The sequence below is a fragment of the Sander vitreus genome, chromosome 11 (assembly GCF_031162955.1).
Source record: "Sander vitreus isolate 19-12246 chromosome 11, sanVit1, whole genome shotgun sequence".
In the NCBI taxonomy this organism is placed as follows: domain Eukaryota; kingdom Metazoa; phylum Chordata; class Actinopteri; order Perciformes; family Percidae; genus Sander; species Sander vitreus.
In genome coordinates this window covers 6,016,821-6,040,095 of record NC_135865.1, presented here as the reverse complement: position 1 = coordinate 6,040,095, position 23,275 = coordinate 6,016,821, and the positions used below count along the sequence as shown (strand labels likewise).

Genomic DNA, 23,275 nt, shown 5'->3' with positions numbered 1-23,275 from the left:
TGCTCTCCATCCTTGTGCCAATAGACTTGGGCAGTTGGCTCTGATACTTCACACTGCAGCTTAATTGGGCAGCCTGCTTCAACAAATTTGTTTCTTGCGACCTCTGGAAGTGCTGAAAACCTCACCGGAGAGGCTGGAGGGTATTATAAGATTTGCAGAACACTGTTGTTAAGCTGCCAGAACATCATTTAACAAGTAATGTTCATCAAACCTTTTGGTTTGGCTATTTGAGCACAGTATATACAACATATGAAGCTCTGTGTTTTCAGACAGTGTTACAACAACTCTAAATACATTTAGATGTAATTAGGCAAAGAAGTGTACAGTTAAGGTTAATTAAGGAAATGCCAAAATGTTCATCTTGAAAAGAAAATCACCTTCGACGTCCACATGGAATGCCACAACATCATCAGCCAGGCTACAACTGTAGAGGCCAGAATCAGAGACCTTCGCAGAATGGATAATTAATTTTCTCAGGGTGCCATCTCTTTTCATATCAAGGCCAGTTTTGCAAAAAAGCTCCAGCTCATCTTTAAACCAGGAAACCTGGGCGAGAGGGTCTGAAACCTTACACTGGAGGATAATTGGACAACCAATTGCAATCATCTTGTATTTTTCTGACAGTGGGATTGGCATGATCTGTGGTGATCGGCCTAAGAGAAGGGAATAACAAGGGTTTTGGATAAGAGATGGATTCACCAACAGTGGACAAAACACACTGTCCAGCTACTCATACTGTACTATGTTCTCATGAACATTCAAAACAAAGCAAATTGTTTAGCACTCACATCAGAGAATGAGACGCACATGGTAGGTATCATAAGAAGATAGTAAGGATGAAAATAAATCACCTTCTACGTCCACTTTAAATGCAATGGTGTCGTCTGATGTTGAACATTCATAGGTGCCACTATGTATGTTTTCAGCTGAGTGAATGAGTAGTGTCCTTGTTAGACCGTCTGACTGTATTTCCATATTGTTTTGCGGTAGGAGTTTCAACCCATCCTTGTACCAGTCGACATGAGCAGAAGGATCATGAGAAAGTTCACAGCTGAGGACAATGGGAGAACCTTCTTGGACGGACTTGGTCCTGTCAGTCTCTTGAAGCTCTGAGAACTTCACAGGTAGTGCTATATGTTTCAGATATTGCAAAAAGAGTGTCTTAATAAACTTCATAAATGTCATTTCTGGACAACATACAACATCAACACAACTTACTTAACAAGGACAATGAGAAAAAATATTCAAAGGGCTAAAAGAGCAAGAACCAAGTTCTGTAATTTCTACAGTTATTGTACACTGACATTTAGCACAGACAAAATCACAGATAAGAGACAAACAAGAAAGTAACAGTGTTGGTTTATGGTAAAGTATTCAGTTAGTGTCTTCAGTGAAAAAGAACAAGACACATGAAATGCATAATAAGAAGCTGCGTTGAGAAGCTGCATGTTTTAATAAGATATGGAGAGAGGATGTCCTAAATGATCTAATTTCAATTAGATAAAAATTGGGCATTATGATTAGATGTGATAGGAAATTATTTTTATTAGAATGACAAAAAAATCATGCAATAACAATTCTTCAATTATTTCAGAGGAAATCTTTTTCTCTACATTTTTAGAAAAGTAGTTGAACAAATTAGGGAAGCAGAAAACATTTACTATTTTCTGTTGGAGGATTGGACAAACGTGACCTAATCACCTGCTGCAGTTAGTTGGCCGTGCAAGACAGTGAAAGCGCTACAGAGTTTCTGAGCATCACCTTTTACTTCCACAGCAAACTGGATGTCATCATCCTTTGACTCACAACGGTAAACGCCAGTGTGAGCCCGCTCGGCTGATGGGACAACTAGACTCCTCAAATTTCCCTCTGACTGGATGTCTACACCATTTTGAGGTAAGAGCTTTGTTCCATCCTTGTACCAACTGACTTGTCCAGTGGGGTCTGACAGCTCACATTGTAGAGCAATGGGAAAGCCCGTCATGACCGTCTTTTTCTGGTCACCCTCAGATAAAGCTGAAAACTTCAGAAGTGGAGCTATAGGATTAAATGTAAAATAGAATTGGTCAATAAAACAGATCCTGTTGTTAACCAAAGAAAGCAAAGCACAAACCGTGAAACTAAAGGCTTCAGCAGGGTATTCAACCATTACATTTTTTTAAATCTATGCCCAACAACTTTGATTCAGTATTTCTAGAAAAATGTGTAACTTTTGAATCCTATTTTGTACAGGTAACCTAAAGTAAAACTTAAATAATATAACTTAAAAAATAACTGAATGGAATGACGCAGTCAGCTTTTATGGGAAAATGGTAAATGAAGAATCAGGCCAAAATTAATGTTATTTTAATTAATTAATTCATCGATCCCATCATTCAAATTTGAAGATTATACTGTATGTACAGTCTTGAGCCTTTTTTCTTCAGTACATTTAAGAAAAAGCAGCTCATTTGGCATTGCTTATGTGCTTGTAGGATTATTCAGCACAGAGAGTTTCTTGGCACTTCCAGCAGGACGTTACAAAGTTGGAGTCACTCCAGTGGCTAACCTGGTAGAGCAACACATGAAAGGGACTAATGAAACCCTGGCTGCTTGACTCCACCCGTCCTACTTTTCTTTTAATGTGACTGAGAACCTCCCAAGAAGTTAGGGTCATCTAAATGCGCCAAAACTGTTTGCTTCTGCTGTCTGTTCTGGTAGGGATTTTAGAAATAAATAAATAGTTATTAGGATATTGAGCCTTAAAGAGAGGGCTACTGTATCTTCAGGGCATGTTTGCTTGACTGATAAGTGCCAATCAAGGTCCCATCGCTTGTATAAGCTACAATCTGTTCCGCTAGCCTCTGCCAAGGACCATATTTTCTCATAGATTTCTTTTGTCAGTCTTTCTGAAAAACTAAAATATATGCTCAGGAGCTAAATGGGTGTACACTATCGTACTGGGAAGTGAATAGCACTTAAACACCTCCCAAAAAGACAACAGAGATGTGAATCATTATTAATAAATGTAAAATTGTATGTAAGGACTTTACGTGGTGCGAGTATCAGCTCATCTCTTTATAGCTAATTATTAATGTTGTTATAACACTTATACAGTACATTGTGATGTTAGTGTGCAAATTGCACAAATAAGCAGCATGTAGCTAAGAGCTCTTAAACTGTACAAATGTCATGGCAGTGTCTTCATTTTTGCTGGTGTTCTGTTGCTTGAAAGAGGTTGATTGTATTCATCCAAAAGTAATTAAAAAGAGCACTTGCTTTTTTATAAGCAAAGCAAAAGCATTTGGATGCACTTGACCCTGACTAAAATCTATTTGCAGAATAGATGAAAACAACTTTTTTCACCTTCAACATCCACATGAAACTGCATTGCATCATCTGTTGTTTTGCAGCTGTAAATCCCTGCATGAGACAGCATCGCTGACTGGATAGCCAGTGTTCTTATGGAGCCCTCTGCCAGGATGTCTTGCCCAGCTGCTTCACGTAGATTAATTCCATCCTTGTACCAATTAACTTGAGCGTTAGGATCTGATATCTCACATCGCAGCACTATGGGTTCACCAACTTCAACAGACTTGTTCCTTTCAGCCTCACAACATGTTGTAATTCTCACGGGTGGAGCTGGGGATGTTTGAGGTAACATCAAGAGAAAATTGCATCACTATTACTGACTACATCAAAAATGATGCTTTCAAACAACAGAAGAGCAAAATCTCAAATCAAGATTAGTCATGCCAATACATCTTAAGAGTTAAAATAAGTAATAATAAAATATATGTCTTTATGCTATTAGTAATCTCTATATTTGGTTAGACTTGAGATAACTAGGCATTCAAGTTAGGATTTGAAGCTAATTTATTTACTCTTTTCCCTATCTTTAATATTCCTCACAGACCACCCAAGCTCAAAGTTTTACATTGACTACTAATGTAGTTTTAGTATGAACAAAATTATGTAAGTAAATGTAGAAATTGTCAAAGTCTCAAGGATCGCAAAAAGCAATCTATTCATTTTACACAATGGCAACATTGTGCCCGTCCATTTTTGTTTGATAATGCTAACCATTTAAATCACCTTCAACAGCCACCTTATTTGCAGTGACACTGTCACTCCAGTGACTGTCATATGTCTTTGATAGATAGAGCTCCTCTGATTGGACAGTAGATGTCTGCTTGACATATTGAGGCTCTGCAAACTGGGTAGATGATCTCTGCCCAGAGTTAATTATGCCGTCTACTTGGTCTTCTGATGCCTTCATGGTGTGATGCCACTCTGCTGGGACTGTTGTGGCCATGGACTGATACAGCACCTTCGAGTGGTTAGTTACTGCTTGGCCTGTGTGGTCATCCAATCTGACATGCGCAGACTTTCGCAAGTTGTAATGCTTTCTTGGTTGGACCGTTTCTGCCTCTTTAGAGTTATATAAGTCCAATGATTGAGGAGATGCGGTGGACAGTTGGACAGTTGACGTCTGTAGACGTCTGTTTAACTCCTCTGATTGGTCAGTTGCAGTCCATAAGGAGTTATAGGGTCCCTCTGAATGGACAGTTTCAGTTTGTAAGCAATCAAAAAGCTTCTCTGACAGGGCAGCCGGCAGCTGTATGGAGCTACAGAGCTCCTCTGATTTGACAATTGCAGTTTGTAAGGTTTTAAAAGGCTCCTCTAATTGGAGAGTTCCAGTATGTGTGGATTGTAAGGGCTCCTCTGTTTGGACAGTTTCAGTGTCAGAGCATTTAAATGACTCTTCTGATTGGACAGTTGCAGTGGGTGAAGATTTAAAGGGCTCCTCTGGTTGGACAGTTGCAGTGTGTGAGGATTTAAAGGACTCTTCTGGTTGGACAGTTGCAGTGTGTGAGGATTTAAAGGACTCCTCTGGTTGGACAGTTGCAGTGTGTGAGGATTTAAAGGACTCCTCTGGTTGGACAGTGTTTGAGGATTTAAAGGGCTCCTCTGACTGCAGAGTTGCCGTTTTTAAGGAGTTACAGAACTTGTCTGATGTTGAAATATGTAAGTGGTTAGTAAGGTGTTTTGACTGGGCAGTTGAAGTCTGTAAGGGGTTACCTAGCTCTGACTGGACAGTCCACATCTGTTTTGAGCTATGTAGCTCTTCTGATTGGACAGTTAGAGTCTTGAGAGTGGCTTCCTCTGATTCAACAGCTGCAGTTTGTTGAACATTACAGATCTCATCTGTCTGGACAGCTGTCTGCAGGGAATTATCAAGCTCTTCAGATGGGGCTTTTGCATGCTGTAGATAGTAAATGAATTCCTCACCATGTGATTCTGTGAGCATATTAGTGTGATGGTGTGTGTCAGATTGCATCATTGATGGCTTTACAGAGTTACAGTAAACAGGTGATTGGGAATTTGTTGTTTGTTGATTGTCAGAGAGCTCCTTTGGCTGTTTAGGTGTAATCCATTCAGTCATATATTCATATGTTGACTGGGAAGTTGGCATATGAATGGAATGTTCTTCGTATGTCTGTGCATCTCCTCTCTCGCCACAGAAGGTGCCAGAATTGCATTTTGAGGACATGCAGTCAACTTCAACAGGAAAAGCCTCTTCAGCGGACTTCTTTTCTTGTTCAGAAGAGAGCCTTGGCGATGTAGCTATAAGCATTGTGATGTACACAAAGAAAGGTTTTAGGTGGTTGTTGGTCTCAATACTTCTTCTTATAACAGAATTTTGCATCAGTGTGGGTTAGCATGGAGTTATGGGATAATTCATTGCAAAGACAAACAAGAAGATCGACCAGGTTTGGTCTGAGATTGAGCTCCTATATTTCCCCCTTCAACTGATTCCTAATACTGTTATACCACCAGTATTTACACTAACACCTTAAAAACCTAAAAATCAATTTTCTTCTCTTTAATAAGAGTTCCTTGTCATTGCAACGGTGAAAGGTTCGGGGCAGCAATGTGAATGAAAGGGTCTGGTGATGAATAAGACATAAGATGGACTTAAAGAGTGGTAAGCTGCTTGTTACAAGCAAAGATGGCTGTTAAAATGAAAAATTAATTGACAAACAACATATATGTTAGTATGAGGAGCAGCTTCTCAGGTACTGAACACCCACATGTTTGATTAAGAGCCAATCACTGCAGGAAATTACATGAGACCAGGATTCAATATGACAAAAAGCAATTGTCTAAAGGAAAAATAAGATGCAGATGCCTCAGATGATGGATTTAACAGAAAATACACCACTATTGTTAGTGGCATGTATGTGCTGGGTTAAGATGGATGACTGATGTTGAAATATATCAAATCACCTTTGACATCCACAGTGTATTGGGCAGATGCATCAGCTATCTCACCAATCTCGTCACCACAGTGACACTGCTCTGCTGTTTGGACAAAGCCAAAGAGAAAACAATGAGCTGGGTGATAGCTTCATGTATGTCACTAAATACTTGGTTCTTAATTGTGCAGGTACAATGTGGAGCACCACCTTTCATGTCCACATTTAACTGTGCATCACCAGATGTTTCACAGCCAAACCTCCCATCATCAGACAAGTCATGTAACTGGAGGGGCACGGTTTGGCTGCTGCTCTGTGATTCACAGTCAGCTTCCCTTTTTGGGTAGATCTGGGTTCCATCTTTGTACCAACAGGCTTTGGCAATGGGATCTGAAATCTCAAATTGCTGAACAATTTGGCAGTCCGCTTCCGCAGACTCAGTCTTCGCAACACCAGGACCAAGCAGATACGTCGGAGCTGGCACTACAGACAATCATTGGGGGGATAATTTTAGTGTACATTATCCTTGATGTTAGGACAAGTGACTTCAAAGAGATATTGTCAAAACTGTCACAGATATTAGCTCTGCATTGTAACAACAAATAAGAAGACAGACGAAAAGCTACACAAAGAGTTAGTCCTAACTAGATTGAAAACACATTTGCAAAATCACCTTGATTGTTTACTATTAATTGGGCAACATCATCTGCTGTTGCACAATAGTATGCTCCAGAGTTTGAAGGATGAGTTGGTTCAATTACAAGAGTCTTCTTGATGCCTCCCATTTCAAAATCAGGCTCTTTGTTAGAATCATGTTCTTTATCCCTCTGCCATGACACCTGGGAAGCAGGATCTGAGGTTTCACATGTTGGTTCAGTTGGGCAGGTTGCTTCAAGTGACTGCGTCTCCACAACCTCTGGTGAGGGTGACAACGGCAGCATCGGAGCTAAAGATGATGATTCATATTATAATTGCGGACTTAACAGTGCATATTTACACTCTTGATTAAGAAAGGGATTATAGTTTCAGCTTTCCCAAACGGGAAACCAATCTGTTCTATCTCAGACCAAATTCAATGTGAAAAACACATTTTCAAGGATTACAGAGATTCATTACATGGATTCCGTAGAGATTAATTTTTACCATGATTTAAGAAACTGTTAAAACTTTACACAAAACACCACTTGAACACAGACAGACAGACAGATACGCATATTGTAAGTGTTAGTTGCATTTAGTTACCAGAAAGCTCTACGATTTGCTCTAAGATTCAACAAGTTAAAAAAAAAAATCACCTTTCATATCCACAGTGAAGTGAATAGTGTCATCAGAGGTTTCACAGCTGTATAGCCCTGAGGGCAAGACCTCAGCAGATGGGATAATGAGTCTCTTCAACGTGCCATTACTCTGTGTATCCCAATCATTCTGCGGGCAGAGCTTTACAGCATCTTTATACCCGCAGACAGGCACAGTGGAGTCTGCAACCTCACATTTCAGCTCCAAAAGTTTGCCCGCTTCAAGTGACTTGGTTCTCTCAACGTCAAAGATAGTAGAGTACGTCACTGGTATAGCTAGCATTGGAAATTCAGGACAGCTAAATAAAATCAAGACTGGACACCTTGCAAAAATGTAAATGCTGAGCAGCACATGAAAAGGGCTTTGGGGACTTTCAATTTAGGTCACAGCAGTCGCAAAACAAATGATTAAAACTAATAATTACCTAGTGTATTAACAGTTCTTTAAGGTTATGTGCACGAAACAGTCCTTCAAACCATACAGTATAAGCAGGAATTATTAGTGGCATCTAGAAAGAGTTGGTGGTTACAAAATTAACGCACAAGATAAAAAGTGTAAAGTCACCTTTGATCTCCACTTGAAACTCCATGGTATCATCCTGTGTAGTGCATCTGTACACACCAGAGTGGCACAGCTCTGCAGACTGAACAACTAACGTCCTTATGTTGCCCTCTGAGTTGATTTCTAATCCAGAGTTTGAAATGAGCTGCATTTCATCCTTGTACCAGCAAACGTGGGCCTCAGGATCCGACACCACACACTGGAGTACAATAGTGCCGCCTGCTTCGATCGACTTGGTCCTCATTTCTTCAGGCATTGCTGAGAACTTCACAGGTGGAGCTATAGATATGTTTAGATCTTATGTCAACCTTAAATCAACCTCATGTCAGCCCTTAAGATTATTCATCATAATCTATTTAACAAAATACAACTAAATTGCTAACATGCTGTATTGCAGTCAAAGAAAAAGGTGACAGTTTAGCTGCACTTCTTATGAGTGCTAAGAACAAAGGCAACAGACAACATACAAAAGTGTCATCAGAGTTAGTTGCTTTGCTGAGGAGGAGCTTGTTAATCGCGTAGGGTAAAACAAATCACCTTTGATGTCCACAGTGAACGTGATGGTGTCACCCTTTGTCTTGCAGCAGTATAACCCAGCGTGGAAAAATTCTGCTGAATGGACAATCAATTTTCTCACCAAGCCATCAGTTAGAATTTCTACTTCAGTTTGAGGATTGAGCTTTGACCCATCTTTGTACCAGTGCACCTGGGCAGAAGGATCTGAGAGCTCACAGCATAAAACAATGGGGTAGCCGGTTTCGATGGTTTTGTTCCTCTCCGCATCTGGAATTGCTGAAAACCTCACAGGTGGGGCTATAGATATTTAGATATTTTAATGGATCGTTAAAATGTGAATTTTATGTTTTGATAAGTCAGACTTTAAGAGAAGACTAAATGCATTTTGAAATAAGGAAAGAATAAGGGGGTAATACGTGACAATAAAGATGGTTAGTAAAAGACACCAGCATTGTCAGAAACTCACTCCACTCACCCTCTACTTCCACATTGAACCTGATGACGTCATCAATGGCATCACAGCAATACACTCCCGAATGTGAGAACTCTGCTGATTGTATGACAATTCTTCTCATGGTGCCTTCTGATTGGATATGCAGACCCTCCATTGTCTGTAATTCCATCCCATTCTTGTACCAGTGCACTGGAGCTGCAGGGTCTGACAGCTCACAGTAGAGCACTATGGGGTTTCCAATTTCTACAAATTTGTTTCGATCCATTTCTGACATTGGTGAAAACTTGACAAGTGGAGCTGCAACGTTTAGAAAAACAATAATGTTTTACATAATTAAATCTTGTCTTTTAGGATAATGAACTGAAGGATACAGTACATTAGCGTCCTCTTGCATTGTTGATGCCAACAATGTTTGACATTTTCAAATTCCAGTTAAAACAAATAAAGAAACAAACAATACATCTTAGGCCTACCAAGACACATATTCAAGCAAATTATGACAGGAACCCATACATACCTTGAATGTACAGTGCTGCAGAATCCCGGATCCCATAGGCAATAAATGTGATCTCGGCTCCATTGTCTGTATCACGTACTCCTCGAATGCGAAGAGATTGGTGTGTTCGTGACCGACGCATGGAATAATGTTCATCTTCCTGAAGCTGAGTACCATTTAAGAACCATGTACCAATAACTGAAGCAGAAAGCTCGATAGAGAACTGGGCATCTTGCCCCTCGGGTACCAAGGCATCCTGTAACGGAGCTTGAATTCTGGCAACTGGAACTGGAAAAGAGAATTTATACATGATTTAGCAAGCAATATCCTCAACCGTGTTGTGATTTCATTAATCAAGAACAAAAAAACATGGCATAATTGATTTAGCACAGTTGTTTTAGTATAACTAAACTTACCTAAGTGAACAGCTCTAGGGAACTCAACATTGTTGCTCTTTCCATATTTGTTTACACTGCAGATGCGAAATCGATAATCGGCTTCACATGGTACGCTGTCACCAAGAATCTCCACGGAGGTTGCGGAGTCAGTGGTCAGGCACTGTAGCCACTCCTGTGAGCCAGTGCCCACTTCTTGTCGCTCAAGCACATATCCAGATGGAGGGTTCTTTCGTGAGTCCTGAGCAGGAACCCATGAGAGAAGAGCTGCATTAGCACGCTCTGTGTTAATCTGCACACCCATTGGACAACTGGGAGGACAATGTCTGGCCGCTGAAACATGAGAAACCTATTATGCATCAATTTGTCTTTGGACCGGAATAACTGATCAGTTGATCAATTCTAAAAGTAATTGCTCTCAATAATACTTTTTGTGCAAATATTGTATTTGGAATGCTACAATCTACAGATGAGGGACCCTACCTTTCACTCTTAGCATAGAGGAAGTCTTGGATCTGCCTACAAGGAAAGTCACAAGGCCAGAGTCTTGGGGCATTGTGTTGACGAAGACCAGGATGTGAGTCCGACCGAAAGACTTAAGGATGGTCTGATGTGTTTCACGCAGCTCTATTGCATCTTTATACCAATGTATGTCCATTTCTTCTTTTTCCACTTCAACACAAAAGGCAGCATTTTCACCTTCCAATACATCCACTTTTCTTGGAAGCTTCCGCAAAATTGTCCCTGCAAGAAAAGCACTCCTTAGCACATTAAAAGGACAAGGATTTTCATTATCTAATGGAAAACAGACCCTACAAACGAAAAAATTGTAATTGCCTGCCAGAACAACACATATATAACGCAAGTAGTTTCTGATCTAACACTCATTAGGACACCATCATTTGTCAGTGCCTTCCAAAATCTTTACAAAATAAAACACTTTTCTGATCTGACACTGCTGTTGTACGCATATTAAATTGAATTGCCTGTAGATGTAACCAGCGATATTCTTATCTGTCCATTGTGTTGTAGTTCCAGACACTGGGTCCGGAATAGGGTGGACAATGAGTATTTTTGTCCACCCACTTTCAGGTTTTAAAGTATAGTCACTCTATTAACCAGCGACGCAGCCAGATCAGGCGTTTGTGTCACGTTCTGGGTCACCTGTAACCGGACGTGAAGTAATGTAACAGATGTACTGATATTAACCCAAACTATGATCTTTTTCTAAACTTAATCAAGTAGTCTTGTTGCCTAAATGTAACCAAACTGACGTGTTTAAAACTGCAATGTCGATTCTCTGGTTTAGATGAAGACGGAAAACGCTCCTGTGGGTTGTATTTCCTGCCACCACTAGGGGTGTTGAATAAACAAGCTATAATGTCGTATGATTTAGAGCAGAGGTCTTCAACGTTTTTTAGGCCCTAAGCTATTCAAATAATAATAATTTACATATTCATATATCATATTTTAATGTCAAACATACATGTGGAAGGCACAGTGAATAAGCTTAACTGTATCTGTGGATGGCTACCATAGTGGCTACCTTACGTATAGGCCAGTAAGCGCATCGTCAATGTGTTGAGGCTGTTGTTGTTTTTACGATATGTTGGATTCATGTTAATGTATATTTTCAGACATATTTTAATTAACTTTCAAAAAAGTATTAAACAATAATTTGGCGCCCCCCCCTGCAGTGAGTCTAAGGACCCCCTAGGGGTTTAAAAGGAATTGTTGCACTATTTTATCCTGTTTTACCTTTCACAGCTACCTCTGCAATGCTTCTGCCCCCGTCGGGCATCTCGCAGAGGTAAATCCCATCATCGTCAACTCCAATGTCACGGATAGTTAGTCGCCGTTTTGTTCCCCACTCCTCCATTCCATATTTGGCCCCTGGCTGCAGTCGTCTATCCTCCAGATACCATGTGATGGCAACAGAGTCCTCTGGAACTTCACACTCGAGAACAGCCAAATCTCGTTCCCATACTTCTAGATCAATGAGAGGCTGCTTGAACTGCACAGGCGGCTCTGGCACCAAAGAGGAGGAAACACACCAGTTTGATTAAACCAATGTGACATCTCCTATGATGTTGCTATTCATTTCTATCAAAAAAATGATTAGTGTTACTTGTTCAATATACATTCTTCAGGCAAGTGTAGTAAACAGTGTAAATTGAAATATATTTGGCAGTAAATTCCAGTGTAGCAAACAAGATGAGCAAAATCATGAGACAAGTGGCTCATTTAGTTGAGGAATGGAAGGGTCATTAACACACAGTGGTGTTAGATAGGAAATAAACTGTTTGTAACTGACACCATCAGACAGTACCAGACAGTTGTAAACAAAAGAATGTGGACTGTATGTAGTAGTCTGTGTGCAAAGCTCTTAATTTTCTTAACTTACTAATGTTTTAAGTCCAATTAAAAACAGACAACTAATGAAATACATTCACCATATTCCATTTAAATCGCCTTTAAATCTACCCACTGACCATTAATCCTACCTCAACGTTACTGTCTTAATGTCTGCCTGACACGGTGCTATACTGTCTGTTGGTGCCATGAGTTTGGACTTATCTGGGCCATGTCAGAAATCTGAGCCCCAAAGACTTCGATCACATGGATGCCCCCCCAAGACCTTTCGCAAGCTGAGTGACTTTGCAGACATCGTACTGCTGTTGGACTCCACCTCAAACTGATGAACTTTTCCTGTTTAGATATCTCTCGGGTTGAATTTCATTATTTACAGATCATTATTTAATTGCATTAATCCTCCAGTGGACCAGGATTGAATTTCTTTTAATGCAGCTGGTGTCGAATCATTAGATTATATTTGCAGCTCACTGGCCTACTGACCGGCCCTTTTATGAATTCAACTGAATGATGATACAAAGCCATATACTTGATGTTTACGTCAATGAGTTCCTTAAAGGGCAACTGTTAAAGAGCATTTTCAGAATGCTACTTTCATTTTGTGTTTGTACTAGAACATGTTTACATGCTTTAATGATAAAAAAAAACATTTTCTCATACTGCCCATGACTGATGCACGTGTATCCACCCTCTTTATGTCTCTTTAATCTCCTCCCAAAAAAGCCCATTCTGCTCTGATTGGCCAGCGCGCTTCCTGGAATGTCTGGAGCCGTTTTTCACTAGCTAGTTGAAGCTGGAGCTACTACAACGGAGTATATAGCAGTACTTTGTACCGTGAAAAATCACCAATAAAGTAGTCTAAACCAAATATTATACAACCGGACCAGCTGTAAAGTGACCGGAATTTGGGGAGAAATGACCAGCATTGGCCAAGATTACAGCTATGCTAACAATTTCTACAATCAGAAATTGCAAATGAAGGCTTTTAAACCAAATACTACTAACAGAAAATGTTTCAGGAGTAATGTGACCCAGAATTGGGGAGAATTTAATGACACTAGCAGCCAAGGTGACATTGTTTACTGCCGTTAGCATGTAGTTACATGGGACAATGTTAACACCGCAGTGGCTTTAAAAAAAACAAACACTCCAGTTCCGCCTACCTGGAGCAGATGACCAATCATAGCAGGCCCGCTTAGAGTTGCGTAACACTTAGCCGAGAGTATAAAAACTGTTGAAACCGGAGTGTTCAGAATAGTTGGAAATCTGAACGTTTTAGCTCACAGGGATTTGTCTAAAATACGTTTACCTCATTATTTGAACCAATGTTCAATTTCAAATGTTTTGACCACATTTAACATGAAAATCCAACATTACAACATGAAAATCCAACATTATAACATTATAGATATGACAGGAAACACGGAAAGGCATATGTGACCTTTATGTAGGCATTTCTGAGCAGCAACATGCATCATACCCTAAGCGTCAGTGTGCTATTGTACAGTTTGTGCTGTTATTTGCGTCTATATTGAATATTGGGATAACATTCTTTATAGTACAACTCAGGTATATACTTTGATTGTCAAATTAGGTTTTTGGAAGATAGGGAAGATTGTTAACAATACGTAATTTTTGTTTAAACAATAGTCAAAATATCTCCTTAATGATAACATGTTTGCAAGATTACTGTATATATCGACTCATATTATTTCACCATCTCTGACACAATATCACTGTTCATTATACTGCCATAAAACATTTTAAAGTTTAATTTTGCCCTGTCTGGCCCTACCCCAATAAATGATCTCAGAGTACCTCTGGAGATATCTCATTGACATCATCATGTCAAATGGACAGAAATCTGATCCAAGAGCCCACCATACCCTCACTCACTCCTTTACTCGCCGCAAAAAGCATCACAGGCTGCAACTATCTGCCTTTACTCTTTAAAGTGTACCTACAGTTCTTCACATTTTCACAAAATTTCACAAAATTATCTCAACTTACCCTTTACGGAGAGGTGTACAGCGCTGAGGGTTTGCCCGGCAGTATTTGACGCAGCACAAACATAAACTCCATTATCTTTCTGCTTACAGTACAGAACTTTAAGTGTGAAGTATCCTTCTCTGTCCTCGTATAACAAATAACGCCTTCCGGACAGTATCAGCCTGCCATCTTTCCTCCAAATGATTTCTGGTTTGGGTTTCCCAGTCACAAAGCAGCGGAATTTGGCATGTTTACCCTCTGTCACTGCAAACATTTTCACTTTAGTTGACTTGGTCATGGTGTCGTCTTTGAGCCGGTTTAGCACTTGCCTACCGCTCCTCTGTTTGCCCTGATGGGCTTTCCATTGGCCATTCGTGTAGCCATTACGATTTCCCTCTTCCTCATGTCCTGGGCCTGCATCAACCAGCAACACAGCTCCTGCCAACGCTTCCCCAAACTCATTCCTGGCTTTGCATGTATATACACCACCATCTGGAGCACGAGTCTTAAAGATCTTGAGCTGGAACCATCCACCGTCCTGGAAGCCCACAGTGAAATGTGTACTTTCAAATATTTCATTGAGTTTCCTGCCATCCTTTTCCCAGACAACCTCTGGTCGTGGGTTTCCCCAGAGCTTACAAGAGAAGACCGCATCATCCCCTCGACCGGCGCGAGTGGAGAGGGGCTTGATGAGGAATCGTGGCTTATTTTCCTCTCGGAACTCCATCTCTTGTGCTTCGCCTTCCACCTTTAGTGTGGCCGCTGCGTATGTTTCCCCAATGCTATTCTTTGCTTTGCATATGTACTGGCCACTATCCTCTGTGGTCACAGCTGAAATGATGAGATTGTAAACATTTCCATCCTCGAAGACCCTGTATCGTCCCTGTGGGTCAATCTTTTCATTGTTTCGCTCCCAGATAACTGCAGGCCTTGGATCACCACCAATTTGACACTTCAGGACTGCATCAGTTCCACTTTGTACCACCACGGGTCTCGGATAGGCCAAGAAACGTGGTGCACCACCAAACACATCCATTTCTGCTTTGTTGTGAGCCTCACTTCACCTTAAGCAGTCCAGGATAGTTATAAGTGGCAGTTATTCACTGGGGGAAGACAGTCCAACTTCTGCACTGCAAATTTCTATGAGAGAAAAAAACAGATGGATTACTTTACCAAATCGCTTGTGAGATTGAAATCATGTTTTTGTACATACAAATAGCTAATTTGCCAGATCATTCAACATTGTATGTAATAACTGTATAACATTGTACTTAGCCTTCATTATACTTAGCCTTCATGTTATAAGGAAATTAACCCTCATACAGATGAAATTGAAAATATAACTTCTGTCATTCATGCACGCAGCCTCCACCTCCTTTACGTGCATGTGTTTCAGCACAAACGGATGGTATGATTATTAGGGCTAATTGAATTAGATCTGTCTGCATGAGAGAAAAACACAGGCTAGCAGTGAGACGGGGGACAGCCTAGTCCTATTGCAACAGCAGCCACAACACATAGCCAGTACAGCTGGTGCTGTATTTCAATGGGAAAGTGCTTAATATAGTACGGCCTAAATAAAGACCTGCAAGGGAGTGTGTGTCAGGTATCACAAAGAAGGCTCTGAAACCGGTGTGCTCACACAAACACAGGCCGAAATCACAGTCTGCAGTCAAAATATGCTGAGCATATGTCACTGTTAAAATAAAAATAATTTGAACAGTGACATCCAAAGAAAGACTACCCTAACAGAGCTGCCATCACACACTTTGTTGGCTGCTCTGTCTGTACTCATATTCATAAATAAATCTCAGTTAGGCAATCCTAGAAATTTTGTTTGTACCACAATTTTTTATTTTTTCTCTCCCACTGAAAATGATGCTCCCCTTTCTACAATTTGTACAATCTCATTCTTTGCCTAACATTTTCCTTTTAGACCCTCTGAACTTGAGAGCCTCTGAAAGAATATATGTATCGGTAAACTGAGTTTATGTGTTTTGGGACAGTTTCAAAATAGTGATGTAACTTAGTCCTATTTGATGTAGGTCTCACGTCTCAAGGAAGTTAATCTCAGGATAGTGTTTTTAAAGCCACCTTTTTGTCCATCATAATATTACATAGGGTTTCTTTTGAAGGAGAGTTTTTACTGAAACATGTAATACTATATTAATGATCATATTCACAATGACAAACACAAAACACAAACCCTGGTCAAATACTGGATAACTGAACAATACTGTCTTGTATGCTTTTCCTCCTTTCAGTGTATTGTCAATCTTTACGTGAGACGCATGCTGACTAAAACAGAAATAAAGCATCTATTTGATGTTAGTTTTTCCAGCTTACCATAAACATCATAGGTTTAATTGAATTGCATTTAAATATTGATCTAAAAGACAAACAGTTTTCACTGCTTAACAATTAATTTTTTTTTTCCTTAAAATTGAACTGCATGTTGATAGAAATCTATTTTTGTACATTTTGTATAACCCTTGAATATATTATTTGATATGATTGGGTGTTTACATGAATTGTATAAGTTGCAAAACTGTTTCAAATTGCAAGATGTTTGATTAATGCAGTTTGGACATTGCATTGAAAGTCTTCAATATTCCCTCCGGAGGTTTAAAGAGAGGAGATTAACCCCTGTGTTTACTTGTCTGATTTAATTGGAATGACCTCTGCCCCTCGTGAAGCTGTGCTGTGTACCCCCGCTCACATGACCTACCTCGCTTCAGTCGGCGGGAACGACCGGCAACATACATTCCGCACTTGCAATCTCTCTTTGAGGTAAGAAGCAATGCCAACTGTCTCCTGAAGGCTGAGTAATGTCCCAAGTTGACTTCAGATTCAGACACATGCTCTTCATTGAAGGTCCCAAGTTCTACTCCAGTACATCTCTAAAGACCTTTTTTTCCCATAGGGGGAATAGAAAACAGATCTTCAGTGTCCACACCAGCTTCCCGTTTAACAACTTCAGAGTGGTCCCCCAATCTCTGTGTCGTTTAGGCCTTAGACAACCCAAGTGTCATTGTTCGTGGAATACCGTTAAATGCTTTTGCAGCTGCTGCTGTCCCCTAAAAATACTGTCTGCCTCGATGACAGCAGTGAAGATAAGTCAGGCACTTCCATTCACTTGCCAGCAGGGGCTAAAGATAGTTCAGGTGGCCAATGCATGCAGACTGCTGAGCTTCCTTGAGGCCTTGCAATAAAAATCTAAAGAGAAGAGAACATTTCTGGTCTCCAAATATTTTAAAGCTCGCCTTCTCTAAATCTCCAGCATATGTTTAATTCACAAGTTGTTCACACATTATTAGAAAGTGTGCTGACAGTAGAAAGCAAGTGTTACTTGTAACAGGAATGATAAATTAGTTAAACATGGCCCCGAAAGTTCCACCTTATAGTGCATTCTCATTAGGCTGGTATGAACAGATACTACAAATCTAAGAACAAAAAGCAAAACATAACAAAATGATAGGCTTATATTTTAATGGTTCTTAAACACGGTTAACCTCAACAGGTCTATATTTATCAGCTTGTACAATCCTGAAAACAGTCCACAACATTTATTAATTACAAGGGATAGAAGAGGGGAAAGCCTTTGCTGCTGCCGCTCACTGTACCATTATAACTTCTCTCTATTACTAGGGTGGGTGGCGTTAGATAGAAGTGAGGTTAACAGACCGTTGTAGCCTTGGCGGTCAGGTTTTTGTGGGTAATGTAGGCACCAGTTTTTGATGAGGAAGAAGAACGCAAAACTATCTCCTAACTCATCTGGGAACACCAAGCAGAGCCTTGATTAGTGGCTTTTATATTTTTGGTGGACAGGACCCAACCCATGGATATTCAAACGCACTCTTCTTGAAGTGTTGCATCACCAATAGCCAAATTCAGTGGAATATGGGTAAAAGCGATATGTACAGATTTGTCTTGGTCAATGCCCTGTTCACTTACTAGATTGTACCTGCTTGATGGGTGCGACTTCAAGTCCATGTGTGGTCCTGAAGTGAGGATCGTTGGGTCAAAGTTGATACCAGTAGACTTCCACACAGCACAGTGTTGTGCTTACATTATCTCACCTGCTAGTATTCAGCCCATCAGAGTGTCATTCAGCGACCAGGTATCTTGAGCACAAATATATGATCTACCTTTTCAGCATTGTCAACCAGGACTTTAGTAAAAGTAGCAATACCACACTATAAAAACACTCAATTATGAGTAAAAGGTCCTGCAACAAATTGTAATCAACCCTGTGCAGCAGTAATTTTCTGAGTTTTTTTTTTAATTAAGGTGTTCATTGAACCCTTTTGACATAATGAAACAAATAATGCAATTTAAAATTTGCACGTAAGAAATGTTGTTTATATCATGATGTAATCAGCTTTTAAAATAGAAATGTAATATACAAAATGAATGCCTTATCTCAATTTGGGTTTTTTGAGGCAAAATATGTTTTTAATTGCATGTATTTTTTTATTACATTTATATTTTAAATATATCCAGTAATACACACACATGCACAATAACATATGAATCTACAGTAGAGTATCAAATATTTTCCTTTAAAATGTAGTGCAGTAGAAGTATAAAGTTAAGACCAAGTACCTCAAATTTACAGTACAGTACTTAAAGGTGCTGTAGGTAGGATTGTGAAGATCCAGGAATTGTGAAGACCCAAAACTGTCTCCTAAGCCCCTCCCCCCACAAGGGAGAATGAATGCGTGTGCCTGATCAGTGATTGACACGCAGTTAGACACCCCCCCTGGCCCTGATTGGTGCATCGGAACAGGGAGCTGTGGATTTTTGCAAATCACACTACAGGCTGTAGGTGGTACCAGAGGAGACAGATTTCTTTTAAAATGACCTGCTTCATGTAGTTCTACTGGAACATAGGGTCAGTTTCAGCAAATATGAGTTATATATAATAAGTTAATAAGAATAAGTTAGTTTTATAAGTCTTACCTACTGCACCTTAAGTTAATGTACTGACTTACCAGTTAGTAACTATGCTATGTTTTATTTAAAATGTACATATCTGTGTCAAAAATGCGTCAGTATTGATACTATCATTGATTCAGTGGCAAAAATGGAAGTCTAACCAAAAGCATAGATGAAAATGAAATAGCTTGTTTATTGTTTAATTTCTGCTGGGTGATTTTGGAAGGATAGCAGTTAGTTTAGGCCTTGTTATATTATACGTAATATTCTGTCCTCTCAGTAAGCTGCAGTCAAGTTAGTAAACCACTGAGTTTTTAATTCAACCAAATGAGTTTATTTACAATATGTACTGTATATGCTCATAGTGCCAAAAAAAAACTTTGATGCTACTCCATCCAGTACCAACAGTGTATGCAGTTTGACCTTATTTTTCCTTCTTTTACAGGAGCCAATAGGCAGTATTTGAAACTACGCCTTGTAGTAGTGAGGGGATTGGACAGCACGTGGGCCTGGGTTTTTCAGTGTGTGATAGTGAGACCGTCTTAGCGTAGGCTGCAGTGTCCCTTCAGCTGTTTAGTGGCTCCACAGCCCCACACTCCCCACACTGTCCCTCCTCCATGATTTCAGCTGTTGGAAGTAATGTGATATAAGTCCGACCCCTGTAACTGGTTATGAAATGCTTTGGGCCTACGACTGAGTAACAACTTAAAGGGTTGTAATGTTATCAGACCTCACATGTCCTGAACTGAAAAGTCAAATGTTGTGTGTTGTTTCTCTATGTTGTATCAGATAAAGGTAAACGTGTTTGTATATGTATATTGGCCGCCATACTAAGAACACAAAAGGGTTTGGGTTTACCAAATCAAGAAAAACTGTCAAGTAATGTTTTCACACTTTGCTGATAATGATATTCTGGTTGTCGTTCTAAGAGCAAATTTCAATCTTGCCTTCTCTTTCCAAGCAGGCTAAAATTAATCTGCAAGTACTATTAAATCTCTCTTCTATCTCAGTCACAGGTCATCACTTAATAACACTGACATTATTTATATTATTGATTTCTGCCTCGGCGTGTATATTAACTTTACAAAACTGATTTGAATATAAAAGACAAGTAAGTGTAGTAGTGTTTAAAGTAGGCCGGAATTTCCAGCGGCACCGGAGCAATGCTGGAAGTGGAACGTCGTGGATAAGGAACCGGAACAGAATCATAACCAATTTGGGGGTCCTTTGTCAAATTTATGTGAGTTTAGGGCTCCTTGAACAAGAGCAAGTTTGTAAACCGCTGCTTTGAGGTAAAATGAGTCAATGAAATAACACATCTTGTTTCGCTATTGCCATTTAAACAGAAGTTTTAAGATTTAGGCTTGTTTTCATTGAGCTGTTCTGACACCTCAGAACGGAGTGGACACTGCACCTGCATTTTGACCCTATTAAAATAATTCTATTTTAAAATAATAATAATAGGATTTCTAAATGAATAAGTTGTCATTTTACTTTGAATACATTATGATCCTATACTGTAGCACACGTGTCAAACTCAAGGCCCGCGGGCCAAATCCAGCCCCTCGCACATTCTGATACGGCCCGCATATCAATTTAGGTTCACAATAAATTGTGGCCCACCTAGTTGTGCGCCAATCCGAAAACATGGGAAACTGTTTTTCAATTTGCAATGACGCGACACTCAAAGCAGAATTTGGCAAATTTGCCAACTTTGAGACTCAGAAATTCCCACAGAAGCAGAGAGTTTACATATTCAGGCTGTGAAACAGGTTGTTGTTGAGTCGGCTGTGTGGTAGCCTACTTAGAAAATGTAAAAGCTTTATGTGGACCTTACTGTAAGTGAGAAGACTATATGAGACATGCAATAATTGAGTCAAAGATATTTGACTTTTTTAATTACGGTAAATAAAAGCATGTCACTAAACTATACATGTCTGGCCCTTGGTGCGATTCTCTTTTTCCAGTGTGGCCCTTAGTGAAATTGAGTTTGACACCCCTGAGCAAGTCTTCCATTGTTGTTCCAGGTATTAAAAAGGCCAAAACAATTACCATGAGTACAGCTGTGACACATTGCTCGTCAGATGATGATACTGTAATTGAAGTTTCATTATAGAGCTGCAGTTGGCATTACATATTACTCTTTGTGAAAAAGAGTCCCGCCCTGCTCTCTGTGAGGTTACACTGCAACATGGCATTTAACAGACAATTTTGCCTTTCTTTTCCCTGACATTGGAATGTGAGCAAAGCAGACATTCACAGAGCTGTGGACGTGTTCAGACAGTAGCCTGAAGGCCTACAGATAGAGACGCTAATATAGTCTAATACATAGTGCCAGACGACTGAACCCAATGCCTTTTCCCTGTGATAACAAACGCACCGTATATGCTGAAAAAAGTCACAAAGAAGGTACTACAGGTACCTGGTACATGTAAAGAAAGTACCATTACATGCATGTTTTATTAATGTTATAAAACTGTCCAATCCAAGACATGCATCAGTTCATAGGCCTATCTGTACTTCTGCCTGGAACTGCTGCATTGATGGGTAAAGTCTTCTTTTATGCGTGTGGCAATGGTGACAAAAGCCAATCTGACATTAATATATTGCAGTGCTTACATTTAGCTGCATCCTCTTTTTATTTGTTGTTTGTTTGATGTATTTGACAAAAATATAAACATTCATATCAATTGAAATCAACATTACATATAAGATTTTTTCCCGTATTTTTCACAATAAAGATATGGAGTTTTTACATCAGGATTGCTGTTGTTTCTTCACTCCAACAAGCTCCACACAGGAGACAAGACTGGGTCATCTGACACAGACACACACAAAAAGAAAAGAAAAACCAACCAAACACAATCAACTGTGTATACTTTTGGGTGACGGCAGTGCAAAGATTACTTGTACAGGACCAGAATCACCTTTCCTCTGCAGAAAAGAACACCAACCTCGTCCTCTGGTGGCCATGTTGTGTAAGTGCAACCTGCCACAACTCAACTCATGTTCAAGCTTTTCAGGGCTGATGACAAGACTAGTTTTATTCGAGTATGATTCGAAGGTTTTATTTTGTCATTGATCCGAACAGAAGCTAGAGATGTAAGTGTCACTAAAAGATGGTGATCTTTGAGTGATTTGGAAGCATTTTTACATACAATATAACACTCTACCACTTCTCAGTTATGCAACTGTGTTCTTTTGCGCATAGCCTATTTACACCCCTTGTCATATATTGTTATTTTGCTAACATATCGCATGTTCTGTAGCATGGGCATTTTAGTTATAGGCTACAGTAGGCCTATGAGATGACTCTCAGTTATTCTTTTACTTTTCTTTCTTTTTTTATACAATTGCATTTCTTTTTACATTGCTAAAAAATACCTCTTCCGCTTCTTACCTTTCTTTAACCTCTAAGCAAAATAAAGCAAAGTAATTAAGCCTTCCCTGAAACTGCATGTTGTCATTATCTTGTCAAGTCCGGTCTTGTGAGCCCACTACTCGAGAAGGTGGTGACAGTGTAAACTTTGCATGAATGACTGAAGATTTTCCGGTGGAAAACTTTGGTTTACACAGCTCAGGCTGTAGTTTGTCACCTATTCACACATCCACTCCAGCTAATGTCAGTAGAGGGACATAACCTTAAACTTGACACGTTTGTCACGAGAGACACAAGCTGTCTGTTCTCTCCTCATTGTTAAAATGTCAGAAGCAGGAAGAAAAGGGGAAAACAGTTTTGCACCCCCAAATAAATTAAATAAATACAAATCAGAATCAGAAAATGTTTGTGGCCAAGTAAGAATTTGCCTTGGAGGTTGGTGCATACATGAACAAACACAAATATTGAATGTGAATGATCTTATGTTGAATATATGTTGATTTCATGTCGTTTCTCTGTCTTTGTATTGTGAAGAAACAGATTGTAGCACTATGCCCAAGACAAATTTCCACTCGGGGACAATAACATGTATTCTATTCTATGAAATAAACAATAAATAGGCCTACAGAAACAAATATA

At 39.7% G+C, this 23,275-nt stretch overlaps 1 protein-coding gene across 1 annotated transcript in view; it reads right to left on the bottom strand.

The window, feature by feature from the left end:
• Positions 1 to 15,355, bottom strand: part of obsl1b (obscurin like cytoskeletal adaptor 1b) — a 34,410-nt gene extending 19,055 nt beyond the window's left edge. The window contains exons 1-6 of the mRNA XM_078262863.1: positions 14,341 to 15,355; positions 11,716 to 11,985; positions 10,441 to 10,701; positions 9,979 to 10,290; positions 9,584 to 9,850; positions 9,088 to 9,363 (exon numbers count right to left, since the gene is read on the bottom strand). Coding sequence (XP_078118989.1) covers positions 9,088 to 9,363; positions 9,584 to 9,850; positions 9,979 to 10,290; positions 10,441 to 10,701; positions 11,716 to 11,985; positions 14,341 to 15,355 — 2,401 coding nt within the window. The remainder of the gene's footprint in view (positions 1 to 9,087; positions 9,364 to 9,583; positions 9,851 to 9,978; positions 10,291 to 10,440; positions 10,702 to 11,715; positions 11,986 to 14,340) is intronic.
• Positions 15,356 to 23,275: the final 7,920 nt, after the last annotated feature.